This window comes from Somniosus microcephalus, chromosome 4 (assembly GCF_052327205.1).
Source record: "Somniosus microcephalus isolate GS21.2 chromosome 4, FLI_Smic_1.0, whole genome shotgun sequence".
Taxonomy (NCBI): domain Eukaryota; kingdom Metazoa; phylum Chordata; class Chondrichthyes; order Squaliformes; family Somniosidae; genus Somniosus; species Somniosus microcephalus.
In genome coordinates, this window is record NC_140990.1 from 245,593,633 (window position 1) to 245,615,361 (window position 21,729).

The following is a 21,729-nucleotide window of genomic DNA, read 5'->3' on the forward strand; positions in this document are numbered from 1 at the left end:
CATCGACCATATACTCCCCTAGAAACGAATCTGTGACCGAATCATCACACAAATTCGGTTCTACAGGGTATATATAGACGACGGGTTACAAACCAATTCGGCGACTAATTCCAAAATGGAAAAGTAGTTTAAAAAGCTGCAGTTCCAAGCTAGCCCCAAAGAGTTAATGACGTGCAATATTAATAAATAAGAAAATAAAATCCAGGCAAAGCGTTTGTTAAATAATGTAATTGTTTGGCCATTGAAAAATAATAGAAGTCGTTTCCTTATAGCTGGTAGGTGGTAGCAAACATTTATATTTGCATTGTTCGGCAGTGGGAGCAACATGGATCAGCATGCAGAGCTGGTTTGTGCATACAGTCTACAAGGCAGAAGTTACTATTTGTTACTGTGTTTATGAACCCTTCGTATTTCACAGAGATTTTATAGGAAACAGTTTGTACCGATCCGCTCCAGCTAACATTACTAAGTGCCCCAGCGTGAATCAATAATTGCTCCAGATGCTAATAATTTGAACTCACCACTAACAAACCGCAGGATGTTATAACAAATATCACCCGGCCTAAACAATTCCTAAATCTAATCAAATACAATTTATACATGATAGCACAAATATTGGTTTATTCCAAAGCGTTTTCCACTCATTGTTATTTTCATAAAATGATAGCAGCCCAGGAAAATAACGATTGTTTGTTCTATTCTAATCTCTCCCATTTCCTAGGAGCTGGATCAAATAATACTGTCGACAGTATGCTTCAAAATCTCATTATACCACCAGTCAATTGGATTGTCATATGCAGGGACAAAAACATACAATTTAATCTGCCAGCTAATCAGGATTCCCTTTGCCTCGAACATGTCTAAGGTGGTTTCTAAACTCTAGTGCATTGCAGGTTCCTTACTTTGCTGTCCCCACTGTCCCTGCAGTGCCACCGCGTTGTGTGTTAAAGGCTGAAGGGCACGGGGTCAGGCTGAAATCATTTACAAACACCTCGGAAAGTTGCATTATAATTTTCACTTTAGCGACCGCCACACGCTGAACCTTTTCTAAGCGTGTGAACCTTTCCGAACTAACTGTTCAGCTAAGCTTACAGTAATTCTATCCTTATCTCGCTAGTTAAAAAAAACAGACACACGAGAGGCAGGCTGAGAACAATTATAAACGTACGCCAACGAAAATGAGTAAGTTTGTTCGACAATACAAAGATTACACTTCAATGCTTTGAGATGAATTGATTAACAATGTAACACTGAAGCTGGACTTTTTGACAGTAAACGGTATCTTCACTTATTTATTTCTCTGCTGTTTCTGTCGAGTACGACAGACAAAGGTTTCGGGTTATCTACGTTTTATTGCAGAGCAGCCAAACTAATCCTCTACAAATGTTCAATCTTATATTTAATATCTCAGTAAGTTGATGTTTTGATTATTTTACTTTTGTAAAACATCCATAACGTCGCTAAAAGTTTGATCTGATTTACCTGTGATTTTTTTTTCGTTTACCCCAGTGCATTAGGAAAGAAAAGAGCTAAACAGTTTTCGACAACCAATGGCGCCAACGAAAGCACCAGCAGTGAATTCTGCTTTTAAAAGCCTTTTTGCAAAGAAAATACCAGATATCGTTACATCATCCGATAATTCGAAAGCCAAATCTCTTTACAGTTCAAATTATCGCACATTGTGAAGCTGATTGGTGCTACACATTTTAATATTTGTTAGACGCTGTGACCTGCATTTCACCTTACTGCTCGACTCGTTCAGACAGGTCAATGCCAAAGAGTTATTGATGAACAAACCCGATTAAAATTCACCTCTTTTTCTAACTGCCCACACAAGTGCTGCGACTTTTGATCTAGCAGATTTTGACCTAGAGAATGTCAATGCAAAGTAAGTGTTTGGGAAGTGAACCCTATATTTATTCATAGATTCAGTGGTTCAGTGAAAGCTATTATTGTCATCAGTCTGCTAAGGGCTTTCCTACGTATAAAAACAACGATTTTAAAAACAAAATTGAATTTTTAAAAAGTTCACCTTTCTAGTGACCCAGAAAGCCATTTTCTTGCAGAAGTCCGCTCAGTATAAGCAAGACTGTTTTGCTTTTCAGTAGCAATTGCCCTTGATTATTTATCAACGCCTAAAGATTCACATTGTAAAACTTAGTGCTGAAACGAAGGATCCATGGCGCTGGTCCATTGCTTTGCGAATACCGGTTAAACATTATCTGGATCTATTTAAAGTGAGTCCTTGTTTGACATTTATCTCGTGGCATAGTATGCTATTGCTTGGAGGACAATAGTGTTGGATATTGTGTATAAAGATAGACTAGTATCTGTGAATGTTTGCATTTGACAACCTAGCAGTGATTCTAATGATCTGAAGTGAAGGAGCAATAGCAGACCTAAGGTGAAAGAAACATGTACAGTCCCTGGTGTAGAGAAGACAGAATCTGAACATTTGTATTATTGGCTTGTGATAGCCAAATAGTAATCCAAATCGATGTTTTACAGTCCCTTTGAAATGGTAAGGGTTGAACCTTTCTAATTTGACGTGTGACATTCTCGGTTTTGGTTACTTTGATATTGCTAGCTTTCCCTTAAATGTACAATTTTAAAATAATAGCGTCAAATTATCCTCGTGTACCTATTAATAAAGCATTTCATTTACTGTATCTTTCATAGTTAACAAACGACAAGAAACTACTGAAAAATGCTCCCATTTAAAAAGTAACGAAATTTTACAATAAGTAATATATGCTTTTAATGAATAATTATTCTACCAACGACCTGGCCAACCTTTACAAAAATCACTATGAAATCATAAAAGGCAAGCCTAGCCAATAGATAATACAAGAAAAGAAACACCGTGCTTTAGTTAAACGAATAGTTCATTTGATGCTGTGGCAGCCACAAGGCTTGATTTTTGGCCTACATGTTTACAGTGGCTGTAATATCTGGAGAGCTTTAATATTTGCTTTATCCAACATGCCTCTGTTGACTCATTAAGAGTACACTTTAAATATCTACTATAATTATTGCCACGTCATTCGCCAAAGCGTTTTTACAGATGTTGTTGAAACCGGAACAATAACTTTCCTCCAAATGACCTTTTAGAGATACAGCCTTGCACTGGGAGGCGCTGTGTTGTGCATTGCCAGTTCAAAATAACAAGCCAGCTAAATCTGACCCTGGATCTACACTGTCTTAGTTAATTAGAGTTAAGCACAATTATATTTTAACTGATTTTACTCTGCACCTATAAGGATCCTATTCCTTTCAGGGAAATTGAATGTAACAACATCATTTCTCCCACATCATTATACAAATTAAACAGAGAATCACAAAGAACGCAAGCTGCACACAACAATTACTATTAGAATCATTTCAGAATCCAAGCTACTGCTCCCTTTAGACCCACAATCTGACCATCTAATTTTCCATACAAACCACATTCGAAACAACCAACCGCTTCCAACTATTGTCCATATTGTTAAGAAATAACACATAGCTACTTACTGAAGCGCCTCCTCCATTCTGTCAGATCTGCAATAAAATTTAAAAAACAAAGTTAGATTCAACAGTTTAGACTAAGTGAATCACAGAATAAAGATAGCATTCAGTACAAAATATACACCTTTGTGCACTTTCTGATCCAAACTAATATTAAAGTAACTGAAATGTTGTTAACTTCATCTTTAAGAGTTCAGGTACGTGGTCGTCATAATTTTATTTTCAAAGTCAAAGATTTTCACTGTGATCCACAACGTAACTTATGCTACCATTAGAACTGCGGGTCTGTATTTTTATAGTGCAGCATTTTAAGCAAAAATTCGATGATTTATATACTGCGAAGTTTATTTTTGCCCTACTAATTGACGTGGCACTACCAGTTTCTCTTTACGTTGTTTAAGACTAGGAAACCCCAAGTAATGTTATTTCAACACTGGTTTTAGACTTTCCTAGCCGTTAACAGTGCCTGACGATGTGCATTTTAATCTTCTTTCATGAGTTAATGTGACCATTGATTGAACTTTTAAAATAATTCTATATGAATAAAATGTCGATTTGTAATGAGAAGCAACATTAATAAAAAGTCCTCTGTCGGCCGTAATCCATTCCCAAACAGTTTCATGTACAACTTGGCAAGTCTTTTTTCTCGGTGTTCTGTTTGTTATTCTTGTCAGTTGCAGATTTTATTGAAAATTTATAGCAGAAAAAGCTTGCACTCGCGGTGATGCTCTACCTCGTTAACTTCGAAGAATTTCCAAATCTTTATATTTTTCTCTTATTAAAAATAGTTTTAAAATTATCCATTAAACTGAAGTTGGTGGAAAAGGTCATAATGCGCCAGACTTTTTCTTTTTAAAGAAACTCTGATTATTTATAGGTGTATAGCACTTATTTTCAATCTTCAGTGTAAACATTCTTCATCTCAGCTTTTTGGGGTGAGCCTGCCCCGTGTCGTGTTTGATATTTATTCAATCTTTATTGCTGTGAATATGGGGATTTGGGATCCTATCTTACACTGTTTATGATTTCAGTCTTCTCGCTCTCTCTCTTTAAACCTTACCATGACATTCTACGTTTCATGTAACATTTGTGTAGGCCATAAGTAAATTCAATGTGTAACAGAAACAATACGGCTAGTTTATTTCGTATTGCATCACTATCTGCGAGACACAAAAATAGTTCAGTGAGAATTCCAAACTAGATCTCGCCAGCTGCAGTGAATGTTCTTCCTGCACCTTTAACATTGAAGATGTTTTCTTTCAGCAGATATTTGGAGAAAATGAAAGCTCGCCATTTTATACATTAAGCAGCATCTTGTTAGTCATTGTTCTATAATTCGAGTCCAAATTGTTACGAATGTGATCGATTAGAAAACCCTTGGGACTCTGAACAGAACCGTGACATCTATAACCGAACAGATTATTTAAAATGTTATACAACCTCAGCAAATTAATATAGAGCAGGTTCAACAAAAGATATGCAGAAGATTTTATTTTTCTATAAACGTGCAGAATCGTTTCTTAAATTATTTCATATCTTCCAGGTATTTTTTCAGCCAGTCTCGCAGATTATACAGAAGCAATTTGTATTCTGTACACAGCTTTGCTCCACCGAGCTCCGTTTGAAAAAAAATCGACTTTCAACGTATAAAATTGTTACATATTAGGAAGGACTGTGTCGTTTATATTTTTCAGAGCTGGCTTAATAAAATATTATTTCTAATACATGTGATTAAGCAGCATGAGAGCTATTTGGTTTTGTAAAGAACCCTACTTGCAGTTGCTTAAAATATCAGATAAAATCTATTCTTTATTTCTTCATTGTCTTTAATCTAACAGTTAAACACAATTATGAAGCACAACATTCTTCATGATTAAGCATTTGTAATTGTAGTTACAAATTTAGTAACATACTTAAAACATAATTTGTTTAGAATATTGCAATGTTATTTTCATAACTGAATATTATTTCACATTCATCATAACAGCTAGTTGTTGAAATTGAACTCACGTCGTACTATCATTTCGTTTTTTTTGGCTGGCCAAGAAACAGTACATGCGCCCAAGAGCCCCGAATGACATCAGGTGTCACGCGTTCACCAGCCCTGTTACCGATTAGAAAGAACTTACTTGCTGCCTTTCCAGCGCAAAGGTAGAAGCCACTAGGACACTGCCAATCCATACCGGTGGAACAGGACAGCTTGCTTCTTGGTGTCACTTTCCACAGACCCTCTCGAAAACACTAACCATCTGCACTTGTCTGCTCTTAACCTAATATATGATGTGAATTATATTTTGGCTTGTCAACTCCCCTAACCATAAAACAAAGTTTAATGGCATCACGTGCCCCTCTACAGCCAGTCAGGACCTGGCTCTGTGGCGTCCATATAAATAACCCTTAAACTTTAAAACTTTTATTCACTAAAGACAGCCATGTTCATCGAAATGTGCTCTCAGTAATATAAAGCTAAACAACTGAGTACGCAGAGGACGCGTGCCTTGGAGAATAAGTTATCTATACTTTAAAACGCAGTCTGGGCATTTCTTATGCAACCACGGGGATCTATTAGATTTGGTAAGTGTAAATACACTACATGTATACGTGACCGATAGCTGTGAAATAGAAATGGATCGATTGAGAATAAAAGCAAGGATTCCTTTTAACAGTTACGGCTTCCTATGACTTTGTTTCCCTATTTCTGTCGCTTCAACAGTCTATTATTTCCTGCTGCTTTCGTCATAAATGCTGGGTACAAAAACATTCTCAGTGCAGTTATTCCTGCTAAATTATTCCATGCAATGGAAACTAATACGAAGTTGTTCATAAGCTCCATAGTTCTCCCAATCAAGTCCAACTAATGGATTTATATATTTTCCTGAATATTTATAATGATAAATAGCCATTAATAAAAACATAAACTCGCATTATTCTTCCATTAGATAACAGTTTCTCAAATTGTCTTTTGAAAACGAACGTGTCTGTAGTATAGGTGCTGAGGTTTCTGACGTATGACTCATGTTCTTCTTAAAAAAGTTATTGGAATAAGTATCAGCTCGGCCAACAGTTCTTGCCAAAAATAATAAAAGTATTTTTTAATTCAGAAAGCGTTCAAAGAGGGTTCAGTCTATGGAACTTTTATGAGTTCTGAAACATTGGGACCAGTATTTGGAGAACTCTGGTGTCAAACGAATACAGGGCAAGTGCGAAAGTGAGATGGCATTTGGTTCTTTCACAAGTGACCAATTGTTCGTGCCTTTATACACCCATTGCAGCTAAAACACCAGGTGAAACCTTTATTGGTAAAACTGGGTTTATTTCAATGTTGTAGACAAAAACACCACTTCTTTCATTTACATAGGACAAAGGCAGACATTTAAACATTATATATGTACAGAATATACATGACAAGATATACCTGGGACCACAGCAACATTCGTGCCATAAACATTCCAAGCAATAATCAAACAAAAAAATCACCTTTGATGTAAAAAGAGATGAAAGAAATAATATTTATCTAAGTTTATAAAATCTTATTAAATTAGAGTCTTAGCGAAGCTATAATCCGGCATAGGATTTGTTTGTTCAGCAACCAGATATACAGCACAACTTCATTCTGTTCTCAGAGACAAATGGCTTGCTTGGCTACATTACGTCGGCTGACCTCTTTTTTTCTCTTACGATCTAAATTTAGGCATGGATGTTATCATCAATATATAAAACATGATTTTAACATCTGTTGATGACAACTGATAAATTGTATTCTTTTCTTTATAAATTGATGACAAGACGTTGAACCCACACGAGAACAAGGTATTAACGTGTCTCATAAAGGAGCATTTAATGTGGCCAAGCAAGCTTTCCTATTGCAACTTAAAAGATCATCTGGATAGTAATATTAGAGCCAGTTAGGTGAAACCAGCTATGGCTGAAACCCTCCTCCTGGAGGGCTGACATTTATACTTTTCAATTTATTGTCCTTTTTCCATTTCATTCTTCGGTTTTGGAACCAGATTTTAATTTGTCTTTCAGTCAGGCACAGGGCGTGAGCGATTTCTATCCGCCGGCGTCGTGTAAGGTATCTGTTATAATGGAATTCTTTCTCCAGCTCCAGGGTCTGGTAGCGAGTATAAGCCGTCCTCGTTCGTTTTCCTTCTGGTCCACTTAAGCCTTCTTAAGAAAAAGTTAAAGATGCATTACTACACGCATCAATACAAACGAAAGTATGAAATCATACAGTTTCAGACAAATACGCCATAATGTCTGTATCTAGAATAAAATGTTTAATTATTCAGATATATATGTTAAAATATTTTAAACATATTTTAAACTTCAACGGAAAGCGTAAAGATGCATAACATGGTAAAGCTCCTGGCATAATTGCTATAATAATGCAAAGCAACAGTCTTATATTCCGATAGGATTCAAACTGCTGTACTTTTACAAATAGTCGTTATATACTTAGATCATGCTTGCTCAGTTATTCTGTTTCTTTATGTAAAAATTAATTCGATCAGGATTAAAATGTATGTCAAAAGGCAGAATGACGGCAGTGAGCGTACCTTGGTTAAGGTGGAGCTTTTTCATCCAAGGGTATATCTGCATCTGCTGTGCTGGATCCTTGTCTAGTTGCCCACCTTCTGGTTTGGGGCTGTTCGTCCCCTTTTGATGCTCATCGGTAACCGGCGATGGGTCCTGGCTACCGCTGTATGAGTGACTGGGCTCTGTGATAGTAGCCCCCGTCTTAATAGCACTGTCTGATGGGCTTATTAAAGATCCCGAGCAGAAGGCAGGATCAGGAGACTTAGTTCTCACACCAGATGAGCTATGAAAGGTGTTACTTGCTGTTTGCAGGTAGTTAGTAGACCTTTCACTGTCTCCACACAGATTTGAGTTAGAGCGAGTCATGCTGAGGTCTATCCCGGTGTAATCATAGCCATACCTGGCGGAGAGCATCGTCGACTCCCTGAAATGCTCGCCCACAGACGCAGCATTTCCATAACTCTGCAACTGATAATCGTGGCCATTTTGGTAGCGACCTGAGAAGGAGTTTAAAAAGTAGGAACTCATCTGCCTTTTAGGGGTTTGATTTGTGGTTCTTAGACGTTTATTCGCCACTAGACCGCGCGATATATAATGAAATATGGAAATAAAAGGCACATGTCATTTCTCTGCCTCCTACGTATGCAACCAAATATGGGACACAAGTTTAGATCACGTGCTTTTGTTGACCAGTCGTAAATTCTTGTGCCTGACCCTGGGGGTAATTCATGCAGTGAGAATACTTGCTGTGATTTAGCGAGCCTTGTCCTACAGCGCCTCCTGCTGGCAAACATGGAGAAAACCAGGCCCATAATCAACAAAGCAAAATTGAAAGAGGCTTTGACGTATACACACGGTTTGCTACGGTTCCTTCGGAATGGGTTCATTTTTTTTTTTAAATGGTTCAAGCTTTAAGTTAAGAGAATTGTTAGTTATGAAAGCTGCTTGCTGTTATCCGAAATTATGCATTATGTATCTGTCGACATGTATTGGAGAACACACGCAAAATATTTCTGTAAATACAAAAACCCTGTTTAGTGATTTTATTAGTGTATGCGCTCGTGTACAGTACAGGTGTAAAGTGCTTGGCAGAATTGTCATATGTTGACGTGTTCTATACAACTACATAGAGCCTTTAAGTTTTATGCGATGCTTTTATTATGGAATATTGTAGCACAATAATTCAACATATTTTGTAGCTCAATTAACACCTCTTTTTTCTAATTCAGCTGAATTAGAACATCTTTCTTTCGTATTAACTGTGTACTTGACCCCTTAGTTTGATTTTTACTGTAAATAAATAATTTGATTCGTGGCGAATTGCTTGATGGAAATAAATCATAAATATTCGCAGTAATTATTACTACTGAAAAAATCAGATTGCGATTTTTGCTCAAGCGGGTTGGGATTTTTAGATCATTTTTCTTGTGGGAAACGACGCCGTGGAAATTATTTTGATCGAAAAACTTAAATATACGGTTCACAGGCAACCTCTCCACACTTACACACACTGCCCGCGGCACTAGAGTGATTGGAATGTATTGTTTTCGTAGAACACTGCGCATTAGTTTTATATCTTTACAGATTGTGCATTAAAAACCGGCTTTACAAAGTTTCCCATTAGCTTTTATTCGCAAATATATGGTCCGTCTTTTGGTGTCCCTTGCCCACTAAAGTCAGGATTCTACATAAAGTATTTGTTTTCTGTTGTCATCAGGTACTGGTTTAAGAAAGAAAGGATTGGCGCTATATGTTACTTTGTGACTGGTTAAGTCGACGCCGACACCAGTCTCGACAGAACAACATACCGAAAAGCTAAGCAGAAGTGTGTTATACACTTATTTTTATTTTCATTGTGCAATTCTTTGTGACCTTTATTGCAGTTTTCCCTTGTACAACCTACATTTTACACTATGGCGGGTGGTGGTATTTTCATAAGCCTCTGAGGTCTGATGTACACTCCAATATACAAGCTGAGGCCATTTAATTAATCCGTACCGAAGGAGAGTCTTCGCCAAATATATACAACTTTCGAAAACGAATGGTGCAGATTGCAGGGACTGCACCTTTGGTCCGGTGTCTTTCTGTGCAGGGATAGTTTCGCGGTGCAGTATTCTACTTTAAACAAATCGAACCAGTTCGATCTGGCTAGAAATGCAGGAAAACTGCGAGGGCAATAAATGTAATATTTGAAAAACGCATGTCTTTTCCGTTTTGATTAATAGGCGGATTATAAATCCTAGAAACTGCTCCGGAACGGCGCAATTTAGAGCGGGATAATGATGGCAAAAAGCGACTGTAGTAATTCGGGCCTGAAGAACTTTACAAAAGTCCACCTATAATCGCAGTAATATTTAACACATGGGGATTACATTTATATGTTGCTGGTTGTTTTTTATAAAAAAGGGTGTTCCCATAACTACTTGTGTAAGTGAATTATTAAGCAATAAAATAGGATTCTCCGGTTATTTGGCTGCCCCACCCCACACACACTTGGTTTTTCATACGAACCAATATTTGATTTCTACGCTATGGCAGAAATATATTTACAGTATTTACTGCGTCGTCTTGTAGCGCTGTACAATCCAGGTATTTGTGCTCCTTTGCCTGATGCTTATCACCGGAGTATTTAAGAACAGGAGCACTAAAGTATTGCAAAATAATTCAAGCCCAAGCATATTCCAAAGAAAATATTATGCAGTCAGGAACTGTATAAACAGGGCCCAACGTCCACTGTTTTCAGCGCCAGAGTTAGAACGTCAGCCTTAAAACTGCATAGTTCCGAGTTATTGGGATGGTTTCAGGATTACAGTTTCAGTGTAGGCCTCGATTGAAAGTGTAGTCATTCTAGATACTACATCATCTACTACAACTTATAGCGTGCGATTCGTTAAGCTTAAGTACAAGAAAATGTAATATTTTAGCAAGTATATTTGAGATAAAATGCCATAATATAGGGTTTGGTTTTAGCTGCCCCTTGTAAACTTTGATTTGTGTGCCTCCCTTGTAATTCTCAGCTAAGAACGTACTCGCTACACAGTCCAACTGACTCTGTCTAACGCTCGTAAATCTAACCTTGCCGCAGCCGCCTGACAGTCGGTGGAAGAAATATTGTCTTTGTCCCGTACTAACAAATCAGGCCGCTCTTATAGAGCACCCGATTGAATAGTATGGTTTCTAGTGCTGAGTGGAGCGAAAATAAAAATATATATATTTCCCAGGCTACTGCCCCTTTGTAACCCTGAAACTTTTGAAACAGAATGGCCAGTATTTAAACATTTTACCCTTACACTGGACGCGATTGTGGATCATGTTCATACTGTGGAATGAGCAAATCATTGCGTGCAGCACATACCAATTAATTTTTGTTGATTTTCACTTTACAGTGTGCTCGCCCTTGTAATAAATTCAGGAGAAGATCGCGGTTTGGAAATACGTTTGTTTGTCAACCCTGTGAGGAGTGAGCTGTCTCTGGAATCGCAATGGATTATTCCCGTTAAACTCCAGATTCAATCTGACGGGGAGTGTTTGGGTTATGAATTGCTTATATTTACAAATTTATGTTAAAAAGATTGGAAAAGCAGCATTATTAATTCAGAAGTGCTAAACGTTGTTGGTGATCAGATTTACTTTTGTCAGATGTTAATTGAAAAATGTTTCCATTAAATGGTGAATTATAATATTTTGCTATTGTTATATTGAAATAGTTTGGAAATGAAAAATGCGTATTGTCGGTGTAGAAAGTGTATTGTGAGTGTAACTCCAGAGTTAAGCTTCCAAATAGACCGCTGGATACTGGCTGTAGATCAGCATACATACACACGCACACACACACAGTAGTGTCCCTGTTAAGCATTTTAGTACTTTTAGCAAAAATACGGACTACGTGATCTTGAAGAACATAAATTAGATAATTCGACCTTACAGATTGTCACTGGCATTGAGATTTGCAAATGCGTTTTCTGATTATTATATTTGTAATTTGTTTTTTCGGTTCAGTTTTAAATTTAATGTGTTTATATTAAATTTTGTCTTGTCAAAAAGAAAACATCTAGGAAATCACATCAGCTTTTTATTGTATTCTAAAAAGCGAAGAATGTAGCTATCGCATAACTCCCGCTATCCAGCTTTAGTTTATCGAAAAATATATCTGAAACAAATATTTATCTCGTTTGATTTTTTAACTGAGACGAAAAGAGTTTAATTAATAATATCTGCATAAGAATTATTGCAGTGAACCCAGACAATGTATTGAAAATTATATGAAAACACACTATGTTACCCAATTAATGACAATTACTGCGTGAAAATTGAGGTGAAAATAAAACTGCTTTCTCAATAGAGCAAATAGCACTAGGGACTTCAACTTCTCCAACCTGATATAAATCGAGTATGGATACATTTCTGCTTGTAGACCTTGTCTAAAAATAGACAGTTAATATCGAAATATTTACGATGTGATAAAGAATAATTATGACTTGGTTACAAATGTTGGGATATCATTAAACGTTTATTTGGTTCTAGGAACACTTTGTGACCTTATTTTTTGCAGCCGGAGTTTCATTTCGACAAGGTACCTGTTGGTCTGTGCGATAGATACAGGCACATGTAGATCAACGGTTTTCAAATCAGTCTTCCTTTGCAAATATATACCAGATGCTAATAGCGAATTAATATCACTATAATTATACGCCATACGGATGATCAAACTAATGTATTGTCATTTTATCTGCTTCCAGTAAATAATCTGGAGACTGAAGGACGAACCAGTTTATAGTCAAAGTCAAACATGACAATTAATTTCAAGTGGATGCAATTAGAAACTCCCTTATTCAACTCTGATGTTAAGTGAGAAAATTCATGAACAATCCTCTCCGAGTACTTAATCCGCGCAAATACAAGCAACTGCCTTGGAAAAAATATAACAATAATAGACATATTTATTGATAAATTTATCTCTTGCTAACTCGCATGTCCTTGTTCTGCGCATATTTCCGCAGCAAGCTGTTGTAATTAAATAGTTAATATTGAGAAATAAGTGACAGAGGAAATAAAGGAGCGCGATAAGATGGGGTTGGGGCTGTTTGTACCAAATTAAAGACATTCCCCAGGATGCAGACCTTATGGTTTTTATAAACTATACAATCCAAATTGGGTACAACTTGTTGCAGGAAATAAATCATCAGATGGACGAACTGATACTATTTGCAGCTATGACAAAAAGTGCAGTGTTAGAAACATCGACGGAATCCCCACTCATTACTAGCATATTGAAACCACAAGTCTGATATCGACTGCAGGATAATTACTGTAAGGGTACCTCGCATTTGTGCAAAGTGCTGTCACGTGGTGAAATATCATTAAGATGTTAGCCAAACATTTCCCTAAAAGTCTGATAGCTTCTTGGGTTTCTAAAGCTAATGATTACTGCATGGAATTATTAGGATCATTAGCACAAAGTGTATCATTTGTCACTACAGCATTTCCTTAGACAGCGCAAAAGAGTTCAACTAATGTCCTCGTCTGCAATATACCAAATAACGTGGAAAACCACATATCTGCGAAAACAGAGTAAAACCGGCAATCACCGGGCATCATTCCCGCAAAATAACAACAACAGTAGCGCTACTAGTAATTAGTATTATTATAACCGTCCCACGAGTAAATTACGCAATCCGATTGCTCTCCACTGCGAATCATAGGCACAAATGTCAGCTGCCTTGTGGCGAAGCTTTCATATAAAAAATAGGCACGAATCGCAACTCCCCGTCTTATTGCGGAAAATAAATATTTACTTAATCTGCACCACAGCCACCATTTGAATTCACTCGGTAGAATGTGCCGTTTTAAAATCAGTCTTGTTGTTTGTTAATTTATGTCGAACACTCCTCGACCTCCAAAACAGCTGCCTAGACCCCAACCAACGAATCCAGCGCCGTTCCCTCCTATGTACAACAGTGCTATCTGCAACAACAGAGCAGGGGAAAGCATAGCACTTACCGCTCTCAGGGCGCTTCCCCAGAATAGTAACCAGGTGGATGTTGTATTCCATTTGTAATTGATCGATTAATAAAATAACTTAAAAAGGTAAAGCGAATTGAAGGGTAAATGAAAGACTGTTAGCAGACGTCAGAGGTCTGTGAGAGTGATCAGATTGCTAAATCCCAGCATGAGTCGAATGACTTCCTCATAGTTGGACAGAAAAGGACTGAACACCGCGAATACAGCGGAAAGTGTCCTTTTTTGCAAGCAGCTGGCGCCAAATACCAACGACAAAAGCAGGCAAGGGGAGATACTGACAGAAAAGACGGTTTGAGACGAGTTAGCAGCGGAATGCAGTGAAATATTCACAAGGGAAATCATGAAAAGGCCATGAACGCAGTTACTAGATTCACATGACCAAAGCCAACCAATAGGAGCGCCGTTTCCGTCGTAAAAGGTCCATTACAAAGTTGTAAATTTTCTTCAAACAAAAAGGAATTCGCAGCAATTCCTTGCGGATTTCGCAAGTACAGCTCGCAAGCGCCATGTTTCCTTTAACGAGTTCTTTGCTACTGCTATTTGCTGTAATGTGTATTGTAACGAACGCATTAACCAACTATACAGGCGGAAGTGCAGCAACAACATAAACATGAAGGGAAATATTTCCACTGCAGTGGGCATTTCACAGTACACCAATCAAACCCCTCCAATTTATTTGAAAATCTATATTTTTTAGTTCATGTTTTAAAAACGTCAAGTACGTTTAAAAACTAGTTTTACAAATAATTAAACGTGTAACGATCACAATATCTAATGTTGCCAATTATGAATCAGACAGCTTATTCGTTTTGTTTTGACGTGATGTTCTGAGGCCATCCGATATAGCCGAGTTAAGAGTCGAAAACAAACGAACCTGAAGTGTTTGGCTACTGAAGAAATATCAAAACTTCCTTCAAATAACAATCAATAATAAAAGCAATGTGTCAACTTATTATAAATGTTCCGTGGTGCATTCTACACAGGTGAGAAAGTGGAAGTTAAGGATCAGCAAATCTAGCTATCTGTTTACACATTGTACCTCAAGTTCTAATCACAATGGAACATTGCATTATACTCCTCGTGTTTCCAGTGTAGGGGAGAAAATTACCCTATAAAGAAAAATAACAACACGTCAATAGTCAATTGGGTTAAATGGATAAAATAGCTTCGACGCTGGGTAAATATGTTCAGCATGAATGAAAGTGTAAATGGTTTGAATCAGTTCTTTGATAATTGTGCAGGACCATTCCCTTTACCGGCAGTGAGCGGGCTCGGCAAATAATGTTAAATTCACGGGAACCTCATTAATTAGGAAAAAAAGATGATGGCTGGTAGATATTTGATATTCGAACTTTCTACCTAACCCCATATTTCCCGCGGGTTTAACTCTGGAGAAAGGATAACAGTTGACTGTCTCTGGTCTAATGCTTTGAAGTGATCTTACGGGGAAAATACAGAACCGCCTGCTAGAAATGTGTGTGTCTGAGCACCGAGTTCTCAAACTTCATTTATGATAACGATAAACTGCTAGAAACGTTAGACCAAATATAAAATGCAAAATGAATAAAACGTTAAACCTTGTAAGTTATCCTTACTCTGGTTCCTTAAGATGTTTTTCTGGGGTGGGGGGTGGAGGGATTTCGGCAGAGGCTTGATTAGGAAAAAAAAAACAAATGAACGGGCTTGAAGAACCCAGAGAAACCTTTTACAAGGATTCATAAGGAGCATTTTTTAATGCATATCGCAGCATTTCTGGCAATTTTTGTTCTACATTGTCTGCTAAAATCTATGCAAGTATGATGCGTAATGCCCACGTCAAAGGACTGATTCCACCCAAAAGCCTCTTCCTTGTGTGCACCATTCCTTCAGTGAAAGCACGGAGGGACTTGCAATTCCTATCATCTAATAAGACCGTCGATAAGGCCCAGCTCTGCCGTAATTGTACAACACCTTGGTGACCGCGATTGCGGCAAAGACCAATTTGTAAATGGAAGCGGATGCAAAAATAACTTTATTTATTTCATTCTTTGGTTTAGAACTTTTTGTAACAGATTTGATTAATTTTTAAAATAAGTGTTCTTTCCAAAAAGGAGCACAGATCACATATCACATTGAAAAAACCCACCTGGTTAAAAAGCAACAGAGGCTTGTGAAAAACTGTTAAAAGTTTGTGAAACGACCACTCCCCGGCACGAGAATGCAATTTCAAAAATAAAACCCTGATATTACTTTACTTATAGTTGATTTATTCTCTGAAATTATTTATCTACGTTATAGTCGGGCACCCTTGTGATATACAATACATTTCACAAAATGTATTTGTTTTAAAATAATGTATGATGCCATCGAGATTAGGATACATAAAATAGACACTTTAAAGTCTGACAAAACTGGAGTTTTCAAACTTCGCTGTTGTCCGTCTGAATTAGTCCATTGGCACTTCATATGGCAAGCTATACCTGATGGAATGAGGACATTGTCAGAATATGACGCCTAGTTATATAATATACTATTATATCGATTACAAGTCTGAAATTGTTTCGTAAATCAGAGATCTTAATATCATCGCTGTGTTATCAGAGTGGATTCTGGAGTCCGCTGGTAAAATGTATACTGTTATCTTTAGTTCTTCAAATAATCGCGCGCGTTTTTGATTGTTTGCACAACATTTGAAGTACAATGTTTGCTTTTTTTTCTTCTAATTGTTTCCTGTTTGTTCTTATCAATATTTTTTCCTTATTTAGGCTTATCATCGTGCGCAAAGGAAAGGTGGAGATAGAAAATTGCCAGTTCCGATGGTTAGGGTTTATATGCCCACTGATCCTGTTAAAGTTTAGATGTGGCTTGATCGCTGCTTAAGTAAAGTTTAATGGAAAGGCAGACGGTCACTTCGACCACTGAAGATGTTGCTTCCGCCCTCAGCCTTTAAACCAGAAAAGAATAAATTGGAACCCAGAAGTCCACAGTTTGCCGAGTGATTTGTAGTACTAGAACTTTTATTGTCGGTTTTACGAGATTTGTTGATATACGTGTACAGTAGACCGCAGTTCAACACCAACCACTAGCTTTTACAGCATCGTTTTAGCCACACATGAGCCAGGCATGTGATCTGACTAGCCAATGGTCACTCGAAAGACATTTAACTTGGGGCATAGATAAACTAATATTCTAATCATCAGCCATATCATTAACTTTTATAACTACATATAAAGAAATACGCCATCTTCGGGCTTTTGCATCGAACGAACAGAGTGCGGTGCTGTGTGGCAGACGTACACCTTCTGGCCACAGGGATAGACAAACAAAATTAAAATACATCTGATTTAACCTTACAGAAAATACTCGAAACAGCCACAGATCGCTGGCAAAATAGTGATTAGCGATCTCAGCCGATTATTTCAATAAGAGCACAGTGATTTCCTATCAAATGAATTACTTTTATTTTCTTTGGGATACTGGTCGTAAAATGAAACAAGTACACAGTTAAATTGAATCAACATTTATTAATTTAATCACATTCGACCATCATAAAAAGTGACTATTGCTGCGGAATACCTTGTAATTTTTTTTGCTTGTGTTTATAATATGCGTATCGGAGAATAGTTAATGGTTGAGAATTTCCAGCCGCAATACACCACCAATTAGTTTACACGCACAGTAATTAAGACACATCGCAAGTGCACCTTTTTTTCTATCATTAATTAAGTGTGTTCGCATTACATTCCAAATAATCCGTTCTATTAGGCAGTTCATGTTGTTGGGTATAATCACAAAATGCTAAATAAAATCAACAAACTAAATCAATCACGATATCATTTCATATTTTCGTCCTATTAAAAAGCAATAAAATCTTTATTCAAAATGGCTATTTCTTCTGCGATTTTGCCGCTTTCCACTTTTAAAGGGAGTTGCAAAATTCTATAGGACGGTTGATACTCTATCTGTCGGAGTGTGATTGAAAAGGTTAAAATGATGCACACAGACCTCATTAGAAAGAATGTCGAATTAAGGCTCTAAAGAACTTCAAAAACAGGTGGACTGTTTACACAAAACTAGCCATCAATGTGCTGGAGGATTCATCCTGATCAACACGTTTAACAGTGGGATTGGCACAAACTGAATAAGGTTTTGCTTTGAGGCCAAAGGGGGTAAAGTTACTTGGTCTCTTTTTCTGTTGTCTCCTGCTCAGGCTCTTCCTGTTCTTTCTTGACCTCTTCCTCCTCCTCGTCGTTCCGAGAGGTTGGGAATTTGTCTTTGTTGTTTTCTTTTTTCCATTTCATTCTCCTATTTTGAAACCAAATCTTCACCTGTCTCTCAGTCAGTCCCAGAGCATGTGAAACCTCGATCCTTCGCTTTCGAGTCAGATACGGGTTGAACAGGAATTCCTTTTCGAGCTCCAGCGTTTGGAAACGGCTGTAAGTTTGTCTCCCTCTGCGTCTGCCGGGCGCTGCTAAAGAACACCAGAAAGACAAGAAACAATCAACAGCGGATACAATGCACACAATCAAAGATCGACAGACTAGCAACAAGGGCTTTGCTCGGCACTGCTACACAAAGAAAGTGTTCCTATTAAAGCCGACTATTACAGATAGCGTTAAACACCTTGGCGGTGTAACTGAACAGTAAAACGTGAGATGGAAACTAATTTTAATATATCCAACCTTGAGGTCTCATCCAGGGAAACATTTGAGTAGGAGACGAGTTCTGATTTAAGTGCTCTGGTTCCTCGCCAATATTACTGCTAGACGATTTACAGTCAGGATATTGTACCAGATCGGCCTCTTGCTGTGTCGTAAAAATTTGCTGTCTTTGTAAGTTATCGTATCCGTAAAATTTAGAGGGGTCACCATGACACGTAATTCCACAAGGATTCTGTTGAAAGCCAGTATTAGGAAGTGCTGATGTCCCATGATGGTAAAATTCTTGAACTTGAGCTGGGTGCTGGAAGCTGGCGCCGCTGCTGGGACCATAGACCACAGCGTGTCTACTGGTCACGTCTTGGGGAAACCGGCAGTCGTAGTAAGTGGGACTGAGGGCTTCTCCTGGCTTGTACTTGGAGTAGAATGGATTTACAAAATATGAACTCATCTGTGCAGACTCTAGAATGGCCAATGAATATCAACAAAATAAATGCTAAACAATACTGGAGTGATGTTATTGGGTTCCCCGGTCTACACAGTGCTCATGATGGCAATGCAGGTCCAGTGTGCACTGATGCCCCGTGGAACATACTCGCTAATACTGTAGGTACACAACTGCCTCACTGCTTTGGCTGCTTCACTTTGAAACCGCAGCTCAGTTCGAAGCCAGCTGAGGAGAGCTTTGACTGCCGTTTACAGTTACCGCTTTCGCGGGCAACACGCCTGCACTGGGAAATGATATATTTTTTTAAAAGTAGAGGGCATACAGATCGGAAAAAAAAGATAACATGCGGATTAATATATTCAGCACACTCTCATTACAATTAGGCGGGCCGCATCACAGAAAACATGAAATACGTGCGCCACTCAGTCGAAGAGAGATGAAGCTGGCCCGGTTACAGCACAGCAATTAGATTTTAGAGCACAACAAGGTGAGACTGGTCTCAAGGTCAAGACATAGTCAAAAATGGGGGGAAAGGCCAGAGGGCTAAAAGGCTAAAGTTAGAATTAAGAGCAGGGATTATTTTGTACTGGCTGTTTCTGTAAATCTTGTAGAATCTGCGTGCGTCTGTCACTCTGCCTATCCAGCTTATATATATATATATATATAAATATATAATTATATATTTTATATATATTTATATATTTATTTATATTTACATACATAACTATATTTGGCGCATGGATACTTCTGTCGTTTACATATAAACGGTTGTCAATCAGCAATAGTTATTGCTGTTACTGGGTATAAGTAGGAAACAGTTGAACAGAAATAGATCCCTGTTTACAAAAAGAAGTATCAAACGGTCTTAATATGCTGCATGAAACATCCCTTCTACAAAGAACGGGAAGAAACGGTTACCCTTGCCTCAGATAAAAAATAGGCTCGCTTGACTGAAACTTGGAGGTTAATAGCTACCTAATGAAAATCATGCCTGTGAATACAATTTCCATCATTTCACCCCTGGCAGACGTCATTGCCCAGAAAAGCAGCTCGGATCTGCAGGCAAACTCAAAGTTTGTAGTTTCAGGTTGAAATTTCAATAAGAACTCCAGCATCGGGAGAAACAGCAAGCCTGAGCTGATAGGCGTGCGGTTTCCGAGCTGGTTAGCTTTAGTTCCTGATAGCTGAATCGCTCATGAATAAACTGAATCCCATGTTTTTCCTTCAAGCGACTGCGTTTAAAGTTTAATCGAAAAGAGTGCTTGATCTGGTTAAACTTGTATTCACCAGTGAACTTTGTTCCTCACGCTCCGGTGGTTGTCTCAATTCCACAGAAAGCTTCAGGGAAATAGAATCAGCAATGTCTTCACTGACTGCTAACCAGAAGAATTCTGCCTACACTTCAATGTATGCAGCGTATGTTCATTCAAAATGGACCAAAATGAGTTTTGAGTCCATTATGCGCTAGACTTTGCTGCAACCATATTATTTTTCAGTAATTTCTCATTTATTTGCGTAAAACAAAAGTCAGCTGAAAATTCGCAATTTAAAACGCGTTATCATTGTGTAATTATAATATAATGTTCACGAATGTGTACATTGAGATGGAAAAGCTGCCATTTTCCCAGTTTTAGCTGCATTCTAGAGCAGAAACACTGATCACAGCCTCGGTTAAAACCTCCGGCAAACTACTTTTCAGTATGATGAACATTTCCATTAATTTGTAATGCTGCATATTAATTTTGTCATTTACTTTTCGGCAAAATATCTATTTTGCAGAAATGTTTGCTTCATTTAACAAGTTTATACGAAAATATAAATGGCACGAAGAGGATCGCCCCGTGCCCTTTCTGTACAAGCCATTCAAGTCATTTTATTATTTTAAAAATCTGACCCGTAAGGCGAGAGAGTTTATATATACAGCTCGTTGTTAATTTAAATGTATATCTTAGCTCTGTTTTACTTTTCTATTTGTTTTGCTATCTGAAATGATTACAGAGCCGCTTCTAATCCAAGGGAGATAAACCAGCAATCCGAAAAGCACAAATTAACACTGAAACGTTAACTCTGTATCTCTCTCTACGGATGCTGTCTGGCCTACTGAGTTTTTCCAGCGTTTTATGTTGTTATTTCGGATTTCCAACATCCGCAGTATTTTGCTATCGTATTAACACTGATCGGGTTTATTGAATAAACCCCAGTGATCAGCGACAAACAAACACATATGGTATTTATCTGTAATTGTGGAATGTTGTCGGGTAGGTGCATAATATAAAACAATGGAGTATGTGCATGTATATATAGTTTAAACCGGCTGCAAGCGTTCCTGCCGAAATCCTGAGAAAGGGTTTTCTTTGTTGATAAGACATCTCGAATCACATCGTGTAGATAATAATTTAAATTTTAACTCTAAACTTCATTATTTTTTTCGCTCTAATAAAATTCTATATTGTAGTCGATTTATTCCGGGACATGTCAACGCAGCGAATCTATGAGCAGTTAAACCAATGTGCACAGTGGCATTGATTTTGTTTTACTTTTAAATCTGTAACTGCATTCGAACGTTTGAAAATGTTT

General features: G+C 37.7%; 3 protein-coding genes and 1 long non-coding RNA gene across 8 annotated transcripts in view; 1 reads left to right on the top strand and 3 right to left on the bottom strand.

The window, feature by feature from the left end:
* hoxd3a (homeobox D3a) overlaps nt 1–14,109 on the bottom strand; it is a 37,928-nt gene extending 23,819 nt beyond the window's left edge. Inside the window, exons 1-2 of one of the 3 annotated variants that reach the window (XM_085986100.1) lie at nt 14,047–14,109; nt 3,514–3,540 (exon numbers count right to left, since the gene is read on the bottom strand). The gene's annotated coding sequence lies outside the window, so the exon portion shown is untranslated. Of the gene's footprint in view, nt 1–3,513; nt 3,541–5,636; nt 5,700–13,841; nt 13,984–14,046 lie in introns of those variants that run through there. The other 2 variants (XM_085986103.1, XM_085986101.1) reach the window with 2 other exon arrangements.
* Nucleotides 5,679–12,573, top strand: LOC147120327 (uncharacterized). The gene is made up of 3 exons (XR_015078166.1): nt 5,679–6,081; nt 9,764–9,871; nt 11,433–12,573. It is a non-coding gene; the product is annotated as an uncharacterized LOC147120327 (long non-coding RNA).
* LOC147120328 (homeobox protein Hox-D5) lies at nt 6,799–8,628 on the bottom strand. 2 transcript variants are annotated; one of them, XM_085986105.1, is made up of 2 exons: nt 8,067–8,628; nt 6,799–7,674 (listed from the first exon to the last, which is right to left on the bottom strand). In XM_085986105.1, exons 1-2 carry the CDS (start codon nt 8,572–8,574, stop codon nt 7,427–7,429), a joined length of 756 nt encoding a protein of 251 aa, XP_085842231.1. In that variant the 5' UTR covers nt 8,575–8,628; the 3' UTR covers nt 6,799–7,426. The 2 variants fall into 2 exon arrangements, with proteins under 2 accessions (XP_085842231.1, XP_085842230.1); XM_085986104.1 differs by having other exon boundaries at nt 6,799–7,677.
* Nucleotides 14,110–17,550: 3,441 nt separating the features above from the next.
* Nucleotides 17,551–19,164, bottom strand: LOC147120329 (homeobox protein Hox-D8). Of its 2 annotated transcripts, none has more exons than XM_085986113.1 (2): nt 18,729–19,164; nt 17,551–18,514 (listed from the first exon to the last, which is right to left on the bottom strand). In XM_085986113.1, the coding sequence occupies exons 1-2, from the start codon at nt 19,153–19,155 to the stop codon at nt 18,222–18,224; spliced, it is 720 nt and encodes a 239-aa protein (XP_085842239.1). In that variant the 5' UTR covers nt 19,156–19,164; the 3' UTR covers nt 17,551–18,221. The 2 variants fall into 2 exon arrangements, with proteins under 2 accessions (XP_085842239.1, XP_085842238.1); XM_085986112.1 differs by having other exon boundaries at nt 17,551–18,517.
* Between the last annotated feature and the right edge of the window lie 2,565 nt (nt 19,165–21,729).

Coding starts and splice junctions, on each gene's coding strand:
- LOC147120328 (XM_085986104.1), bottom strand. CDS start 8,574: ATGAGTTCCTACTTTTTAAACTCCTTCTCAGGTCGCTACCAAAATGGC. Junction 7,678..8,066: donor AAAGCTCCACCTTAACCAAG/GTACGCTCACTG, acceptor CTTTTTCTTAAG/AAGGCTTAAGTGGACCAGAA.
- LOC147120329 (XM_085986112.1), bottom strand. CDS start 19,155: ATGAGTTCATATTTTGTAAATCCATTCTACTCCAAGTACAAGCCAGGA. Junction 18,518..18,728: donor TCCCTGGATGAGACCTCAAG/GTTGGATATATT, acceptor GGTGTTCTTTAG/CAGCGCCCGGCAGACGCAGA.